General features: G+C 42.5%; 1 protein-coding gene across 1 annotated transcript in view; it reads left to right on the forward strand.

Annotated features, from left to right (window-relative positions):
* PIEZO2 (piezo type mechanosensitive ion channel component 2) overlaps positions 1 to 20138 on the forward strand; it is a 137662-nt gene that overhangs the window by 67746 nt on the left and 49778 nt on the right. The window contains exons 19-25 of the mRNA XM_054381538.1: positions 400 to 565; positions 9139 to 9382; positions 10568 to 10664; positions 14246 to 14405; positions 15316 to 15405; positions 18916 to 19037; positions 19904 to 19975. Coding sequence (XP_054237513.1) covers positions 400 to 565; positions 9139 to 9382; positions 10568 to 10664; positions 14246 to 14405; positions 15316 to 15405; positions 18916 to 19037; positions 19904 to 19975 — 951 coding nt within the window. The remainder of the gene's footprint in view (positions 1 to 399; positions 566 to 9138; positions 9383 to 10567; positions 10665 to 14245; positions 14406 to 15315; positions 15406 to 18915; positions 19038 to 19903; positions 19976 to 20138) is intronic.

The raw sequence follows: 20138 nt of genomic DNA on the forward strand, positions 1-20138 counted from the left end.
AAGTTTGACCTTCAATGTCTCAAGGCAGGGGGCCTCCACCACATCTCTGGGCAATCTGTTCCAGTATTTCACCACCCTCATTGTAAAGAACTTCCTCTTTATGTCCAACCTAAATCTACCGTGCTCCAGTTTAAAACCATTGCCCCTTGTTGTATTGGTACAAGCCCTTCCAAACAGTCCCTCCCCAGCCTTCCCCAGAACTGAGCCAACACATTTCTCAATAAAAGTCATACAAGATGGTAGGCTAAAAACCTAAAGATATTAATGAATTTCCAATTGGTGCTAAATGTGAAAACAGCACAGAAAACAGTGTGGTAATTCTGTTATAATACATCACCACCACTCCCTACACCCAAGTTGATGACTGAGTTTTCCTTTCCAACCACTGCTTTCTCCTAGATGATTTCATGTTGCTGCTGTGTGCCTCCTTGCAAAGGCAGACATTTGAGGATGAAAATAAAGCTGCAGTACGAATCATGGCTGGAGACAATGTGGAAATTTGCATGAATCTTGATGCAGCATCTTTCAGCCAGCATAATCCTGTTCCTGATTTCATTCACTGCCGGTAAGAGCTGAATCTTAAACCCCTGGAAAATACAGCATTTCCTTTTTGGTAAAGTTCTGTAGTACGAAAGTCACTCTCACAGCTTCCAATTCTACTTGGAATTTATATTCATAGAATCACAGAATGGTCCAAGCCAGAAGGAACCTCCAAAGGTCATCTAGTCCAACCTCCCCGCTGTCAGCAGGGGGACATCCTCCACTAGATCAGGCTGCCCAGGGCCTCATCGAGCCTTACCTTGACTATCTCCAGGGAAGGGGCCTCAACCACCTCCCTGGGCAACCTGTTCCAGTGATCCACCACCCTCATAGTAAAGAACTTGTTCCTAATATCCAACCTAAATCTGCCCTTTTCTAGTTTGAAGCCACTGCTCTTTGTAAACAGTCCATCTCCATCTTTCCTGTAGGCCCCTTTGAGTACTGGAAGGCTGCTATTAGGTCTCCCCAGAGCCTCCTTTTCTCCAGACTGAGCAATCCCAACTCCCTCAGCCTATCCCCTGCTCTACTTTGAAGCCATTGCCCCTGGTCCTGTCCCTGCAGGCCTTTGCAGACAGTCTCTCTGCAGCCTTCTTGTAGCCCCTTCAGGTACTGGCAGGCTGCTATGAGGTCTCCCTGAAGCCTTCTCCAGGCTGAACAACCCCAGGTCCCTCAGCCTGTCCTCGTAGCAGAGCTGCTCCAACCCCCTAATAATTTTTGTGGCTCTCCTCTGGACTTGTTCCACCAGGTCCATGTCCCTCCTATACTGAGGGCTCCAGACCTGGACACAGTACTCCAGGTGAGGTCTCCCCAGAGTAGCAGAATCACCTCTCTGGATTTTCTGGCAATGCATCTTTTGATGCAGTCCAGGCTGCCATTGCCCTTCTGGGCTGCAAGCTCACACTGCCTGCTCATGTCCAGCTTCTCATCCATCAGCAGCCCCAAGTCCTTTTCCAAAGGGCTGCTTTCTATCACCTCATCCCTCAGTCTGTATTGACAGTGAGGATTGTTCCGGCCCAGGTGCAGAACCTTGTACTTACTCTTGTTGTTCTTCGTGAGGTTCACCTGGGCAAACCTCTCCAGCTTGTCCAGGTCCCTCTGGATGACATCCTGTCCCTCTGGTGAATCAACAGCACCACTCAGCTTGGTGTCATCTGCACACCTGATGATGGTGCATTCAATCTCACGGTCTATCTCATTGATAAAAATGTTAAACAGTGGAGGCCTCAGTACAGACCCCTGAGGCACACCACCTGTCACTGCTCTCCATCTGGACTTCAAGCCACTGAGCACCACCCACTGCATGTGACCATCCAGACAATTCCTTATCCACTGAGCAGTCCACCTATCATCTATGTTTCCATCTCATACCATACTTTTTGCTGCTGCATGGACAGCAGAAAGTTAGCTTGTGGGTAATCAGCTTCCTATTTGGAAAATGTCAGAAGAAAAACAAGTCTTCCTAACACCTCTGATTCTTTTATGTGCCACCCAGGAGGATGTTCAGTGGTAAATTTGCCTCAAAGCCTGTATTCCCTCCATGAATGTCCTGTGAGACATTTATGATGGACTTCAGCACCCTGGTGGCTTCCCCCAAACCACAGGCATGTTATCAAGAACCCATTGTAGCCTGAACTTGCCCAAGTATGTGTTTCATCCTTTAGATGATGTTATTTTTGAGAGGTTGCACTGCGCATATGCAACCTTAAATGCCGAATTTGCTTCAAAGAAGCACCAGAGAATGGCTGGAAGTTTCTTAAAGTGACTGAATCTTTTATCAAGTATTATAAATCTTTCAAAAGAAGGACTCTCAAGTTCTGGAGAATCCACTGAAGATATACCTCAGCAGAAAATGTATGTATCTGGCCTTCATCCAAAGTGATTTGGAACTGAAATAGCTTTGGCTCTAAATTTTCCTTGCACTTGGACATAGAAGTTTCAGAATGATCTAAATATTTAGTATCGTGGACAAGAACTTGGTTCACTGCTGATACAAGCAAGTGATATGAAAAAGGATATTTCTCAGGAAGGCAGTGAGTCAGTGAAGACAACCTGGTTATGAATAAATTACAAAGCATAAAAGAAATTAGTGCCAGTATTTATGTGTTTTCTGAGAAGCCCAATGTATATTTACTGCCATGTCAAAGAAGTGACAGTTGCAGATTAAAGCACCCTTCCTGAAACATCTCTTCCCTTGAGAAGATGCTAGTAGGCATGGATAAAAAGGTTTTAACTGCAATATAAACAGTGGCAGAAAAAGAACATATTTCCAAATGCTTTATATTCTTCTATCTGGAGAAATACTTGAACTCAACAATGACAAATACACTGTAAGGAAGAGTTTTCCTGAAATTTTCTTCTTTCCACCCCCAGATTTCTCAGGGGATATGTACTTGACCCTAAGGGAGAGCACAACCAAAGAGCTCAGAAACAGAAATAAAAACGAAGAATGGAAGTAGGAGCTTTTAAAATGAACCAGGATTTAAAGTTACTTCTCTGAGGATAATCCTTTCCCACAGTCTCTAATGCTGGAAAATTCTTATTTCAGTTCCCAAGCAGTTTTCAGACATTCTCCTAGACACTAACAGGGAAAAAAATTAATGGGATTGTAATCTAATTTTTTTCCTCTTGAGAGTCAAAAACAACACTAACAGCCAGTCACTGAACTGTCCCCTTTAATTCTGCACCTTGGGAACCACCACCAGGTCAGTCAGGTGAAGTCTGTCCAAGGTATCTCTAATGCCTTTCTCAGAACTGCACTTCTAAATTAGGTTAGTGAGCCTAAAGTGAGCCTCAGCAAATAACACAGCTTTGGATTTGAGCATTTTTAAAGTGAACAGAAGCTTGAAGGAAGGACCTCAGTGGTAAGAGAGTGAGAGCAAGAGAATATCAGTTCTGAGAGGAGAGACCTTGATAAAAATAGTTGGGACTAGGACTGTAGGATCCACAACACTAAATTTGAAGAAGTGCATTGAAATAAGGGAGCTAATCTTCAGAAGGTTTGATATTGCTGTTGGCAAAGGGAAAATCAACGAACTTGCCTGCTGAATGCTGAAATGGAGCAACTGGGGGAGGGTTTGGGGATGCAAGCTTGATGAGAAATTAGCAATGTTGGAATTAAAAGGGGAAACAGACTGTGGTGCAGGTTCAGACAGACTGCTAAGAATGTAAGGAAAAGGAGATAGGGAAGAGAGGAAAGAAAGAATACATTTGGGGAGTGAGAGTAGCTTACAGAATGCTTATAGAATCATAGAATGGTTTGTGTTGGAAGGAACCTTCAAAGGTCTACCACCCCTGCAGTGAGCAGGGACATGACTTCAGGTTGCTCAGATCCCTGTCCTGGAATGTTTCCAGGGATGCGGCTCCTACCATTTCTCTGGGCAACCTGTGCCAGTTTCACCCCCTTCAGTGGAAAAAAAGAAATTCTCCCTTTTATCTTGTCTAATTCTCCCCTCTTTTACTTTAAAACCATCATCCCTTGTCCTGTCACAACTGGTCCTGCTAAAAAGATCATCCCCATTGTTCTGACAGGCCCCTTTAAGTACTGAAAGGCCACCAGAAGGTCTCCTTGGAGCCTTCTCTTCTCCAGGCTGAACAACCCCAACTCTCTCAGCCTATCCTCACAGCAGAGGGTTTCCAGCCCTCTGATCATTTTTGTGGCCTCCCCTGGGCATGCTCCAATAAGTTCATGTCTCTCCTGTGCTAAGGACTTCAGAGCTAGACCCAGCACTGCACGTGGGGATTCACCTACTGGCCATGCTGTTTTGATGCATAGCATTAACATGTGTGGAGAAGAGGGGGAGGATAGACTTCAGAAGGCGGCTGTGGAAATGGGCAGCTACACTCAAAGCCAAACAGGAGGCTGATAAGGAGGGCAGCGAAGCTACATAACAGCAGCTCTTCCAGCATGAAGAAGCATTGAGCCATATTGATTAGTGTCTCAGTTCTGCAGGCTCTCACCAGTGTGTAAGCAGAACCTGTTCTTCCCCTCAGCACTGCCTGAATACAAACACTTTACCTCAAAGGGGTTATCAGCTGCAGCTTCAGCATCTCTTGGTGTCTGCAGGCAGAGGTCCAGCCACTAGACTGGCCACAGCCAAACATATCACTGAACATCCTGGGAAAACAGCTACACCTAGAGCAATCTTTTTGCACCAGGCTGGATCGGATTACAGTTAAAAATTAATTAATGTGGAAATAAAATGCTGAAGCAATCATGATAACACTAATGAAGGTTTAGTAAAGAGAAGCAGATTGTTTGACATGGAGAGCCATCTGAAGTCACAAAAGCTTCCATGGTTGGTTGGAATGAGCTCCTGACTTAGTCTTCCTTGGTTTTGAGCAAAGTGATATGGTCAGTTTTTCTAAAGCGTTATCCAAAATATCGATGATTCTGCAAATGACACAGTTGGCAAATCAACTTCTTGTATTCTTCATTCACCTTTCATATTTCTTATGTATAATCTCCCATTTAGAGGTTATCATGCTACCCAAAGCCATACTTTGGTGCTCTTGGTACACTGGTAGCTCGTATTCCTCAGATATGTGGCTGTATTCCTGGCCACCAGCTACCCACCTTTGCATTCATCACACCAGCAGTGAGTTGGTTCATAGGCTGAATGGACAGACAAGTATCCCTTCCTTCTGTCCTCCTCCAAAATAAATAGGGTGTTCCAAATTGAAACTGGTTCAAAGAGTTGAAGACAAAGACAGAGCTGGAAAGGGGATGAAGGGGAGTGGGACTATCTCCTAGTGAAGCAGCTGCTCAGATTTCCTAGTGTATTGTCAAATATGACATCCTGAGGGTGGCCTCTCCTTTCTGTGGCTGGATGTAGTTTTAAAGACCACTTAGAAGATGAGGTTTGGAAGGTTTGCATTAAAGTAATGATCTGTGTGGTCTGCAGTGAAAGCATAAAATTATGGGATATGCTATCCAAGACTAAGCATTTTTTGCTGTCTGTGAAGAAGTTTTCAAGCAGAGGAGAAGCACCCTTACTGACGCTCTGGATTTGTGTAGGCCCTTTTTATCTGTTGGGGTGGCTTTGTACTTCAGTCTCTCACTGTAATCTCCAGAGCAAGGAACTGGAACGCCTCACTTTTCTGCCAGTTTGAGGCAGAATTTAAAGATTTGCACCTGAGAATGTGCCAAGTGACTTCAAAGAATCATTAAGGTTAGAAAAGACCTCTGAGATCATCAAGTCCACCTGCCAATATAACACTGCCATGACTACTAAACCGTGTCCCAAAGAGCCATGTCTGCATGCGTTTTGAACACCTCCAGGAATGGTGACTCCACCACTTCCCCAGACAGCCTTTTCCAATGCCTGACTTGAGTGACAATATGATGAGAACTCCCTCTCCAAGACACATCTTTGCGCCTGCTCTTACAGCACATGACCCATCTGTATCATTATCAACAATTATTGTAAATTTGAGGGATTTCTTTCTTTCAGGATTTCTTTCTTTCACATTTCTTTCACCTGTTGTGGTCAAGGAGTTTTGTAATATTTCACCTAAAAGAAGTGTGATTTCAGGAATATTTTTATCTACCTGGGAGTACTCAAGTGTAGTTCTGTGTGCTGCGTTCAATATGGCATTGTTTTGGGGCCAGCACAGAGGAGCCTGGGATGGTTGGTAGTTAGATGTGCCCTGGATAACTTGCTGAAACAAGTAAGATGTCCACTCCAAGTTGAAGTCATGGGAGCCATTTTTGTGGTTGGGGTTGCTTGGAATTGCATATTTATAAAATTCAGAATGATTTCCATCTCTAAGAATGGCATCATCTGTCCCTTGACATAGTTATATTGCCTCCTGCCTTTTGAGAAGTCTTTTTCTTTATATTCCATTTCGATGGTTGGTTGGTTTGGAGATGCCCAATGTTATTATAGTTAATGTGTATTTGAAAATGAGAAGAACAGATGTCTTTCATATCTTACATGACTACTAAAATGAAGGAAATGGTTAACATTATAGTGAAAAAAATAGCTAAATTATTGTCTTCCTTTTTGTATTCCCATATGAGAGTGATATCTGCTGTTGAACTGTGACTCAACCAAATTTCCTGTTTATATGTTGGAAAGTTTGGATCCAGCCAGTTCCAGTTGTCTTTGAGTCAGAGTCCATTTTTATTGAAAAGTATTGAGATATTGCAGTTTGTCTGATCAATTCAGTTCCATTTGGGGCTCTTCTGGTTTGATTGATAGCAAAGGACAAGATGTTTGAAATACTGAAGTGTCGTGAAGGTGATCTCTCCTTGCCATGCCACACATCAATAGTTATTATTAAAGGAACCCAAATGGTATGATCTCTTTTTTTTTTTTTTTTTTTTTTTTGTGGAGGAACAGCGAGAGCCTCATTTCCAGAGCATATTATAGAATCACTGAATTGTTTTGGTTGGGAAGTACCTTTAAGATCATGAAGTAAAACCGCTGATGCAGCCATTGAACCACGTCCTGAAGTGCCATGTCTACACATGAACGCCTCCAGGGATGGTGACTCCACCACCTGCCTGGGCAGCCTGTTCCAATACTTAACCACTCTTTAGCAAATGAAATTTTTTCCTAATAGCCAATCTAAAACTCCCCTGCTGCAACTTAAGGCCATTTCCTCTTGTCCTGTAGCTAGTTACTTGGGAGAAGATATTAATACCCACTCCACTACAAACTCCTTTCAGGTAACTGTAGAGAGCAATAATGTCTCCTTTCAACCTCCTCTTCTCCAGACTAAACAATCCCAGTTCTCTCAGCTGCTCCTCATAAGACTTGCTCTGTATCCTCTTCAACAGCTTCATTGCCCTTCTTTGAAAGTTAGTGAAGACTAGTTTGGCTGATACCTCCTTTATTTTCCTAGGGTATATTGATTCTTTTTATGACTCAAAACCCAGTAGCATCTCTAAAGCTAAGACATTTTTAGATTTAACAAGCAGTAGTCCATAAATTTCTTAAATCTTTGTGGGAAATAAACACAGAGGAGCTTTCTTGTTACCTTCTGCTGAATGCCTCTCTGGTTGGCTCCAACAAGTGAAATGCATAATACAGGCCTGTAAATATAGGGCTATAAATACACACTCCTAGAAAGTTCTGAGCCTGAGCACATCAAACAGCAGGGGCCTTTTTATGTGGATTCATACAGTGCATTTAGTTCATTCACTCCTTACATGGCTTGGCTCAGGTATATGTGTGCTTCTATGGTGCTGTCTCCCTGCCTGGTTTCCTGACAAATCCAGTTTCACAGCCTGGGTGAACAGACCCTGAAAGCAGAGTTCCATCTGGAATCAAAACACTAAATGGGGGGAAACTAAGAATTAGTTGGTTTTGCAGTGTTTGGCTATATGTAGTGTTTGGTATTGCCTTTGGCAGATAGTCTTATTTGAAACCTCACTGAGTCAATATTAAATCAAGATTTTAAGGAATCTGAAAACACCAAACTGTTTCTCACTCTTTCTCATCTCATAGGCCACGCTGATTTCAGATAGCTCTGTCTTGTAGGTTCCTGGCAAACATTTCAGCAAATTCTATCACATTTGCATTCTGTAGAAACCTTTTACCCCTCAAAACATCTATAGTTGGTCTCCACAGGAGAATGATAATTTTTAGCAACTGGCTTTGAAATCTAGGCTTATAACCAGACTGAATTCCCTAGAAGTCATAAATACATACAAAGTTTTTGACCTATAGGTGGCTTTTTAAGATAGATTTGCTTCTGTATTGCTCAGACTTCTTAAAAGATTGTAGAATCATAGAACGATTTGGGTTGGAAGGCTCTTCCAAAGGTTGTCTAGTTCAACCCCCTTCAGTGAGCATTAGATCCATTAGATCAAGTTGCCCAGAGACCCATCGAGCCTAACCTTGAATATTCCCAAGGATGGGACCTCAACTACCTCCTTGGGCAACCTATTCCAGTGTTCTTTACCTGCATGGTAAAGATCTTGTTCCTAACATCCAATCTAAATCTACTCTTCTCTATTTCAATCCATTGTCCCTTGTCCTATCACAAGATGTTCTCAGGTAACTTTCAAATTGCGTATGTGACATTGCCAAATCATGTTGTTCTATTATGAAGTTTGGCCAGAACATGTTTTTCCCCCTTCCATGATACAAGATTTGATGGATCCTGCTTGATTAAGTGTCCTGACCAGGTCCAGCAAGGCGCTTATGCAAGAAAGTGACCTAGAATGGAGTACATGAGCCAGCAGACCCATGAACAAGCCAGACCCACTGACTCTGGTGTTATGTAGTTGGCTGCTAAAGTGGGACAAGAATCATAGAATTGTTTTGTTTGGAAGAGATCTTTAAGATCAAGTCCAGGTTGACACTAAACTATGTCCCTCAGCACCACACCTACATGGCTTCTAAGTCCCTCCAGGGATGGTGACTCCACCACTTCCCTGGCTAGCCTGTTCCAGTGCTTGACAACCTTTTTGGTGAAGAAACGCTTCCTAATATCCAGTCTAAACCTCCCCTGGCAGAACTCAAGTCCATTTCCTCTTATCCTGTCAAATGCTCAGAAGACCTTAGGCACAAGTATCAGGCAGCAGCACAGAATGAGGAAAGGTATCATTACCCTCAGAATGGTAACATTTTCTTCCTCGTTTACTTCCAGGTCCTACTTAGACATGTATAAGGTGATAATATTTAGTTACCTCTTCTGGTTTGTGCTTACTATCATCTTCATAACGGGAACCACAAGGATCAGCATATTCTGCATGGGCTACTTGGTAGCCTGCTTTTATTTCCTTCTCTTTGGTGGAGACCTGTTGCTGAAACCCATCAGGAGCATCCTGCGTTACTGGGACTGGCTGATTGCCTACAACGTCTTTGTGATCACAATGAAGAACATCCTCTCAGTAAGTAGCTGCTGCCTTTCTTCTTCCCTCATCACTTTGGTTTCACTGGGAGTGGACAGAGTGAATTAAGTGGTCATTAAAAATACTTACTTTTCAGCCTTCTGCAACTGCAAAGCAGGCTCCATTTTAATTCTGAAACTGCGAGTGCATGTCCAGGAAATGGTAATGTGGAAAATGGTGATAGGAATATTTGCACCCTTAGATTCAGTTGGGCTCTGTGAGACCTCAGAAGCTGTTTTCAAAGGGCCAGATTCTGGTTCTTTTACCTAGTAAAGTCACTCTTTAGAAGGGTTGTGAAAATCTCAGTGGAGTGAGAAACTGTTAAGAAGTGCAAGATGAGTCATACCATCAATAAAGAGCTGATGTTTAGTTAAACCTTTTATTTAAAATGAGAATTTTCAAGCCTAGGGCTAGATGGAGTTGTTGTGTGACGTGATCCAAGGCTGACGACAAAATTGCAAACGGGATTCCTCTTTCTTTCAGAACTGGTGTGAATTTCAGGTGAAAACAGATAGATTTGGTAGTTAAATGTCAGATTCTTCTGCAAAATGTTAAAGGGTTTCTTACATTAATGAACTCTTTAGAGCAGATTCTTGCAGTGGCACTGATAGGTAGCTGAGACAAGCCAGTAACTGAAATGTTTTTGAAAGATAAATTTCCTGGCAATTGCTTTTCACCTTTGAACGCTTTTTGTAGTTGCTGGACTGAAAGAGCAGACATTTTTCTTTCTACATTTATACAAGTCACTGTACTGAAATAAAGTTGATTTATGGGAGGTTTGAATTTGCAAATGATCTAAATGCTTGCATATGTACTTCATTTTATACTTGGGAATTGAGCTGGAGCTGTGTGTGTGCTAAGCTTGTCCATGTATGTTTGCAGGCTTAGGTGGGTGACCTATAAAAATGACTTAGCTGTCTCCTTGCCTCACATGCCAGACGTTATCGCTTCCTCTGACAAAACACAAACAAAACCCCACATACCTCCTACCTTGCTGATCATCAAAAGAACTAATTCTTGATGGTTTAGATCATGTTTAGCACTGGTGAAAACTCTCTTTCTTCTAACCTCTGATGAGATATAACACAGCCAGTGACAGCCACAATATTCTGTAATATAAAGAGGTGCAATGCTTATCTTTATTTTTTATGTCTTGTTATATGAAACTGTTCTTTTACTTTCCAGATAGGAGCATGTGGCTACATTGAATCACTCATTAAGAATAGCTGCTGGTTGATTCAGGCATTTAGCTTGGCTTGTACAGTTAAAGGCTACCGTATCCGTAAGTATAGCTCATTTTTTTCATCATGTTCTATATAAATAAGGAATCACCTTTAAAGGTCTGTACAATTAAGCTGTGACCCCTGATATATTACCTTGTGAAAGTATCATACCTGCAAGTTCAGTTGGTACAGCTTTGTCCTGCATTGACTAGCAAGAAAGAACACTGAAAACGTTTCATAGAACCAGAGGAGATACATACCTTGAGAGAGCTATCAACACCCTTATACATAAGCAGAATCACAGACCACAGAATAGCAGGGGACCTCTGGGGATCATCTAGTCCAACCCCCCTGCTCAAGCAGGGTCACTCACAGCAGGTTGCCCAAGATGGCAATGTCCATGTGGGTTTGGAATTTTTCCAGAGAAGGAGACTCCACAACCTCTCTGGGAAGCCTGGTCATCCTCACAGGGAAGAAGTTTTTCCTCATGTTCAATGGAACCTCCTGGGTTCCACTTTATGCCCATTGACCCTCGTCCTGATGATGGGCACCACTGAAAATAGTCTGGCTCTATTCTTTTGCCCCCTACCCTTTAGATATTGACAAGATCCCCTCTCAGCCTTCTCTTCTCCAGGCTAAACAGCCCCAGGTCTCCCAGCCTCTCCTCATCCTCCAGTCCCCTCATCATTTTCATAGCCTCTGCTGGACTCTCTCTGGTAGTCCCTTGTCTCTCTTGAACTGGGGACAGTACTCCAGATGTGGCCTCACTGGGGAAGTGTAGAGAAGGGAAAGAACCTCCCTTGATCTGGTACCTACACTCTTCTTAAAGCTCCCCAGCATACTACTGACTTTCTTGGGCCACAAAGGCACATTGCTGGTTCATGGTGAACTTGCTCTCCACCAGGACCATCAGGTCCTTCTCTGCAGACCTGCACAACCTGTGTTTGCTGTAAATGAACATTCTGGTGATACCAGTGCTTAACAGTTTCCCTGTGTGTATATATATGCAGGTGATGTGATACTTGAAGGTGTGGTTGCATTGGACAGCTTGAGCTAAAATGTCAGCTCACCATCACTGCAAGGAGAGGGCAGCTTTTCCTAGTTGTAGACTCCCACTCCTCCCTATATGCTATCAGCTGGAATCAGACTTGCAGTCAGCTGGTCAAAGGGTAAATCAGTTCAGCTTGCTGAAATGGCAAAAGGCTATACCAGCATCAAAGTGGTAAATTTATTTTTCAGGAATAGTGATATTTTAGGCAGTTTGTAAAATTACTTTTCTCATGTTTGTGGTGATAAGAGGGAGGAAGTGGATAGTGTATGTGCATGGAGGTGAGAAAAGGGAGGAATGAAGTATGGAGAGCAAGACTCTTCAGCTCTCAGTGAGCTATTAATGTGGCTGCACTCATTGCTGACACTCTGGGTTGATGGTTTGAAAACACCTGAATTTCTTTTCAGTGTTCTTTGTTGTTTTGTTTTTAATTTAAAGATCATCTTGGTGAGTCTGCAGCAGCAGTGTTTGATCCTAAGTGAGGAGTAGTGGAAAAGAAAGGAAATAGGAAGACACAAATCACAGGATCACAGGATGTTAGGGGTTGGAAGGGACCTCTGGAGATCATTGAGTCCAACCCCCCTGCCAGAGCAGGACCATAGAATCTAGCGCAGGTTGCTCAGGAACACATCCAGATGGGTCTTGAAAGTCTCCAGAGAAGGAGACTCCACAGCCTCTCTGGGAAGCCTGTTCCAATGCTCTGTGACCCTCACAGTGAAGAAGTTCCTCCTCATGATAATGTGGAACCTCCTGTGCTGTAGTTAAATTCACAAGATAAATGGTGCCCAGTAATTCTTGCACTACCCAAAATATTTTGAGCAAGAACGGAAACTTAGGCACAGGTTTCTGACTCCCCAAGGGATGGGCACAACAGGCTTTGAAGCTCTTGGAACTTGACCTTCCAGACCTATTTGATTGACTTGCTTGATTGTAAAGCCAGCATTGAGCCAGAGTCTGTCCCTTGAGTCATTCTATTGCCTTCTGTAGGGTAGCATAGGCCATGTGGTTTATAGTCTAGCTCCACAAAACCCAGTTTTAATTTTTAAGTATCCCCAAGAGAACTGTCTTTTAGAGAAGAAACAAAGAAAGAAATAGCCCAAGCTGAAATGTAGAGGGAAGAGGAATGAGATTTCCTCTCTGCCTATCTCCTCCTGCCCCAAAGGAAGCAGTTTTGTGGTTTCAAATATTTTTTCTCTTATGCAATGGAAAGAAACATTGAACTGAATTGTGGAGAGGAAAAATAAAAATACTTGGTGGTGGCTGGCAAAAATCTGTTTTGACAAAAATAAAGCACTTAGTTCTCATGTTGATAGTTAATAGAAAAATGGGACAAAAAGTCACTTTGAAATGAAAAAAGAATTGGAACTTGCTTCTTAGAAAAATCAAATGCTTCAAGCTATCAAAAAAATGCTTCCTTTCTCATTTCTTCTTTTCAAGTGCCTATAGGATGAAATGAATTTGTTTGAAAATGGTTCACTTTTTCTGAGTTCTTAATTTTGTTGTGGTATCAGGTTGTTGGAAGCTTTCCAGTTTGCTGTAAAAGAAAACACAGTGTAGTTCAAGTGAAAATGCATGTCAGTTTTAGTATGAAAAATATTAATTGAAACCTCAATTGAAATATTTTTATAGAATCATAAAATCGTCAGTGTTAGAATGGACCTCAAGGATCATCTAGTTTCAAGCCCCCTGCCATGGGCAGGGACACCTCACACTAGATCAGGTTGCACAGAGCCACATCCAGCCTGGCCTTAAAAACCTCCACGGGGGATGGGGCTTCCACCACCTCCCTGGGCAACCTGTTCCAGTGTCTGACCATCCTCATTGTGAAGAACTTCTTCCTAACATCCAATCTGAATCTACCAGCTTTGCTCCATTCCCCCCAGTCCTATCACTACCTGACACCTCCCCAGCTTTCTTGTAGCCCCCTTCAGATACTGGAAGGCCACAATAAGGTCTCCTTTCTCCAGACTGAACAGCCCCAACTGTCTCAGTCTGTCTCTATAGGAGAGGTGCTCCAGCCCTCTGCTCATCCTTGTGGCCCTTTGGACACACTCCAGCACATCCAGATCTTTCTTGTAATAGTGGTTCCAGAACTGGATGCAGTACTCCAGGTGGGGTCTCACCAGAGTGGAGCAGAGGGGGAGAATCACCTCCCTCAACCTGCTGGCCACACTTCTCTTGATGCAGCCCAGGATGTGATTGGCTTTCCAGGCTGCAAGTGCACACTGGTGGCTCATGTTGAGCTTCTCATCCACCATCACCCCCAAGTCCTTTTCTTCAGGGCTGCTCTCAAGCCAGTCACTGCCCAGGTTATATCAGTGCTTGGGATATACTGACTCAGATGCAGGACCTTGCACTTGATATTATTGAACTTCATGAGGTTGGCTTGTGCCCACCTCTCCAGCCTGTCAAGGTCCCTCTGGATGATCCCTTCCCTCCTGAGTGTCTGCTGCACCACACAGCTTGGTGTCATGAACAAACCTGATGAGGGTGCACTCAATGCCACTGTCCATGTCAACTATTTAATAGATGAAACATTATGAAAGAATACTGAATACAACAGCCTCATGCTGACGGTGTCTTTTTTTCCAGCAACCAACAATCTAGATTGTAAACTGCCCAGTGGAGAAGCAGGAATCATTTGGGACAGTATATGTTTTGCTTTCCTGCTGCTGCAAAGAAGAGTCTTCATGAGTTACTACTTCCTGCATGTCGTTGCAGATATAAAAGCTTCTCAGATACTAGCATCAAGGTAACGTAAATTTTCAACAGATTAAATGAAGCAGTTCAAATGTTTCATGACTACAGTACTTGTTTGCAATGGATAGTACCACAAGACTCCTTAAACAATCCATGTTAAATTTGTAACTGCAACCCCAACACTGACAAAGCAAACATCAGAAAATAATTTAATTGAGAATCTGATGGAAATGTAGCCATCAGCTACTTCTCTGAGAGGGACGTTGAGGCTCTTTGAGACTCTTGAAGAGATGCTGAATGAATACTGAAGAATGGCCAAGACACTCATCTGAACATCCAAATCAATGAGTTGACTGCATTTCTAATGAAACAGGGGTAGAAACCATATTGTTCTGGAACACTAGAAGCTTGCTCGAAGGTTTGTGTCATCAGATTGAAAGCTTTGTAGTCTTCACAGAGTAAAAATGAAGCTGAAGCTATGTTTGTCATGTCTCTGGATTGAGCTGGTCTTTGCTTACAGCTTGCAGTTATGTCTCTGGATAAAGCTAGTCTTTGCTTAGACTTCCAGAGGACTGAGGCAGCGGGACAAAGTGATTATAATGCTGAAATGACTAGAAAGACCATAATCTTGAGGTCTGCAAGAAGTCCTAACTCAGGGAGCCACCTGCGTTCTGTGTTCTTGAGGTCTGGAATCTGAGTTTCTTGAAGAGCTACTTCAGTTGTAGGCTGAGTAAAGATCAGAGCGTTTGACCCCAGATCTTGAAGTAATTGCCTGTAAACAGATTAGTACTCTGGAGTCATTGATTATTTCTTTCTGGTCGTGGATTAGTTTGGGTTTATTCAGATGAGGTCATATACAGAGGGAGTACATTTCTCTGTGGTGAGCTGGCAGAAGGGAAACTGAAAAACATTTAATATTTCCTCTCCTTTTTTCCTTTCTTGCCCACCAAATTCTGCTGCAGGGGTGCTGAGCTTTTCCAGGCTACAATTGTCAAGGCTGTAAAGGCAAGAATTGAAGAGGAAAAAAAATCAATGGATCAACTGAAAAGACAGTATGTATTTAATGTGTTTATACATATAGACACATGCATGTATTTCACTGATTGTTGGTATTTATGTGGCCCCTTCTTTTGCAGACATGCTGATTAGGTTTTGAAGTATGATTTTGCAGTTATAAAAATCCCTCTCTGGGCATTGAGAGATCTGGGTTAGTCTCATATTATGCATTTTTAGAGTCAGCACTTCCAAAAAGACAATATACTGCAAAATATAAACCTTCCTTTAAACTTAAACTTACAGTTCTAGAACCGAAGGTTGTGAGGTTAACATAAAAGAATCCAAGTGGAATGTGCTGACTTACCTCCTCCTCAATGTGCCTGAAATTGTAATGGAAACAGATGTTTCCTGTAAATCAAGAGAGGAAAAGTGAACCCTCCTGTGTATTCTGCAGGATCTCTAAATCTCAAAAATCCAGTGATGATAGGTTAAGATGAGCTTTTAATTATTCTACACCTGAGTATCACATCAACAAGAGCGTCTTGTCTTTAGGAGATGGTATGTGTCTGTGCCATATTTTTTCTCTGTTAGAAGGTCCAATTCAGCTGTGGGTTTGGGTTATCCTATTTTGTGTAGTTTGAATGCGCTGCAGTGCAGATAAAATACCAGAGAAAAACCAAGTTTTTTATCTCTTTCCTTCTGCTAATTATCTTGCTGTCCTCTTAATTTGTCTCTTCCCATGTCTCAGAAGAGTAGGATAGTCAAATGCAAATCACAGATCTATAGGGGTTGGAAGGGACTTCTGGATATCATCTAGTTCAACCCCTTGCCAGAGTGGGTTCACCAAGAGCAGTTTCTAGAGGACAGCATCCAGGAAGGTTTGGGATGAGTCCAGAGATGAGACTCCACAACCTCTGTGGGCAGCCTGTTCCAGTGCTTTACCATCCCCAAAGTGAAGAAGCTCCTTCTCATGTTTAGGTGGAACTTCCTATGTTCAAATTTGTGCCCACTACCTCTTGCCCTGTCTCTGGGCACCACTGAGTTGCCCTATGGAACTCAAGAAAAATGTGGGCAGGTTATTAATCAGAAGCACCACATTAATCCTGACTCACCTGAAGGTGCAAATCTTGATGGTTAGAAAATAGGAGACAAGAACTGGGTTGATAAAACCCAGAAATTAGGGGAGCTGTAGTTAAAAGCCACCTAAATAGCCTGAATTCACTATGGGCCAAGGAATCCGAGGCACATCCTGACCCTGATGCAACAGCTGGCAATATTCTCATTGACTTGACCATTATCAGGATTTTGTTCTGCATTCCTGAAAGATTTCCTAGATGCCTGTTGCTTCTGTTTAATTTGTGGTTCCTCTTCTAGTGTTTGAGTGGAAAACATATATGTTTACCTTTACTGAAAATATTTGCATTAACTTAACTGACCTAAGGACCCTTTCTCTTTATACAACTCATATCCTACTCTCCTTTTTTGACGGTGCAGCCAGCCTGCTGCTTCAACACCTGCAAAAAGCTTACAAAGCTCCTCCACTGCTATGCCTGAAAAGCTGTAGCTGCTTCCTAACTTGATTTCAAAACCCACTACTGATAGCTTTTTCAGCACCTTCATGTCTAAAGGAGCATCAGAAGGCTGAGGGATCATGCTCCCTGCCTGGGGTTTCCTACCAGACTATAAAGTGGGCTGGTGCTGCTCTGCACTAGAATCAAGCTTATCCCAATTGACAGGACATGCCTGTCCTGGGAGTCCTTCTTTCCTTTTAATTCTGCTAAGCTTAAGATCAAGGAGATCAAGGAGATGACACTGCTGGCAGTACTGATGTCATGGGTCAGGGCTGTGCTGGCTACTAGATGAGTGTCAAATGTTCTTCCCAAAAGGGAAGAGAAAGGGAATAAGGGAGAGAGATTGATGGGTTGGGAAAGAAAACTAAAACAGCTTTAACAGAAACAATAACAATAAAATCAAATAGACACAAATAGGCACAAACCAGTATTGAACCCAACTCCCTGATGGTAATGGTGTCACCATTGTCACCACTGATGCTGTGAACAGTCCCTGGGGAAGTCCCAAACTGGACTCAGCAGTAGATGGGAACCAGATTCAGGAGCCGGATTCTGGAACTGGATTCACATGAATGGGGATGAAAGGGAGAACAGTAAGAATCCTCCCCTGGTGCTAGCCATTGAAGAAGAGGCTTGACCCTGATGATCCCTCAGATAAATCCTGAAGATGACATCCATGGGATGGAATCCCTGTCCGCTTCCTCCTGCAGATGCCACCTCTGACTTCCTGCAGCCCAAGGTGGGGCACAAGATGTGGCAGTGCCCTTGGTCTGCACAGGAGCAAGTCTAAACCACACCTTCTCTGCAGCCCAGCCCTTGACAGTAACTCTCCCCATCAGTGCTCTCACTGCTAGAAGCAGCCCCTGGCTGTGCAAACCTGCCCTGAACTTCAGAAAGTGCCCTCACTGAGCAGAGACTGAGCTGAGGTTACAGCACTGAACAGAATTGGTTCTTTTCTACCTCAAACCAGCACAAATGCCAAAACTAATTCATGTTGCTCTGAAGATTACCAGTTTATATTTGCAGGATGTCTGCCTTCATAGAGGGGGTGCATGTTTTATTTCATTCCCTAATGTGCATCATTCTCTAATGTGCACCAGTACTTCATACAGTTTAGACTGGTCAGGATGAAGACAACTGTCAGTACAGCCAGAAGTTTTGACTGATGTAGTGGTCTTGACTGACACAGTCTAACTTCAGCAGCAGATGAATGATAGGGAAAGAAATCTGACCATCTAGTGAACAATGGCAACTAGCTGAGGTGAAAGAGTTTTTTTTTTTCCTTCTCTACTGGGAAATGGACAGATGATGAAAAGATTTTAGTGCATTTTGATCACTGAAATTAGTGAATTGTTTGCTTCTAATCCTGTTCCATCAAAAGATCTTATTCCTGTTGACTTTGATTTCTTTTTTTATTACCATTTCTTAAACTGTGAAAACTTACTAGTCTTAAAAGACCAGATTGTGCCAACTTTACAGGACTGAAAGCTTTCCTTCATGTGGACAAAACTGAACAAGTTTAAGTCTTCTCAAGTGCCAGATATATGAGACAATCAAGAGCCTAGATGGTGGAGATGTAGCACAAATAGTGCAGGAACAGTGACATCCCTGGTTCAGAGAAGCAGGTTTCAGGAAAATCACTGTGTTAGGCTGAAGTCCTGTTAGCTCAGAGCTTCATTTGCTGTGTGGTAGCTCCTAACAGCAATTCTGTAATTTTTAAATGATTATAAGGTAGCTGGGGGGGAATAGGTAAAACCAGGCAACCCAGCTGTCACTGACCAGTAAGTCACTATCCAGGCTTGACCCTTCTCCAGCCAGCCCCTTCTTAGCCATTTAGCTGTTTAAGGGCAGGATTCATGACAATGTGGAATGGATATTTCCTTTAGGAGTGTTGGAGCATCTGTGTGTGCATATGGATGTGTCTAGCAGTTGGTTTTAAGGGTGGATCAAAAAGGGTGAAGAGGTGAATCTAAATGAGCTTCTTCCTTTTGCTAGAATGGATCGCATCAAAGCCAGGCAGCAAAAATACAAAAAGGGTAAAGAGAGGATGCTAAGCATGACCCAGGACTCCTCAGAGGGGCCAGAGATTCGGAATGCTTCTGAAGAAGATGATGAAGGTACCATTAGATTGTTGTACCATAGTTAACAGCTGAGCACTAGGGACCTAATAGAGCTAATAGTTGGACAAGCCAGAAATTGTTCTTCAAAACAATTGGAAGCATGTCAGCTGTTAGTTGAATATCAGTTGTTAGCTGGATATCACTTTGGAGCTTGATTCAGCCAAAAAAACAGAAGGACTTTTTTTACTGCAGGAGAGTTTAGAGAAAATGGTTTCCTTTGAGGTCAATTTTGGTTAACTTCAGGCTGCTGGCAAAAAGCTGGATAGCAGCAGAGGTTTGTTTTGACCAAAGTCATTATCTATAAACCACAGTGTTACAAACCAGTAGCATCCACATTTTTCCAGCAACATTTTCTGGATGCTGTGAGGTATTTTCAGTTGCTTGAAATGTTTGTATACTTTTAAATGTTGTTTAAAACATGGGAACAGACAAAATGATACTGATCTAGTGTCCCATTTCTAGTACTTAACTCAAGACCAGCACTTACTTGAGACCAGCACTTACTGGATTCAAATTTTTTCAAGCCTGAAATGTAAGGGGATTTGAGAAGAGGGAAAATGTTTTCTTTCTGAAATTACAGTCAGCTGGGTCTGTATGTTTTAAAACACAACCCTGAGCTTTTTAGCTGGTTTAGAGTAGAATGTTATTTTAACTGCTGCATAAACCAGAGTGCTTCTCTTATCGGTCATGCTTTTACGACTGAATGTGTTCAGTAGATCTGACATCTCATGAAATTTTAGCTCTTTTGGAGAGAAATTTAAAAAATGGTTAATCAGTGTACGAAACGTGTTTCTCATTTGTAAAAAAAAAAAATGTAAAATCTCTAATTTGTAAAATTAATATTTGAACATATTTTATTTTAGGAGAAGCAGACAAAGAGAAAGCCAAGGGCAAAAAAAAGCTGTGGTGGCGGCCTTGGGTTGATCATGCTTCCAGTAGGTTTTCTCAATCATCTTACAAATATGTCGACTTAACCCTTATATCCTTGACCAGAATGAAGGCATTCCCATGACCTGTTTGTTTTATGCCCGATTTCATGATTGTGACTTGATAGAAGGCTTCTGTTTTTTCAACAAATGATTCCAAATCTTCAACGAG

The sequence above is a fragment of the Indicator indicator genome, chromosome 6, assembly GCF_027791375.1.
Source record: "Indicator indicator isolate 239-I01 chromosome 6, UM_Iind_1.1, whole genome shotgun sequence".
Taxonomy (NCBI): Eukaryota; Metazoa; Chordata; class Aves; order Piciformes; family Indicatoridae; genus Indicator; species Indicator indicator.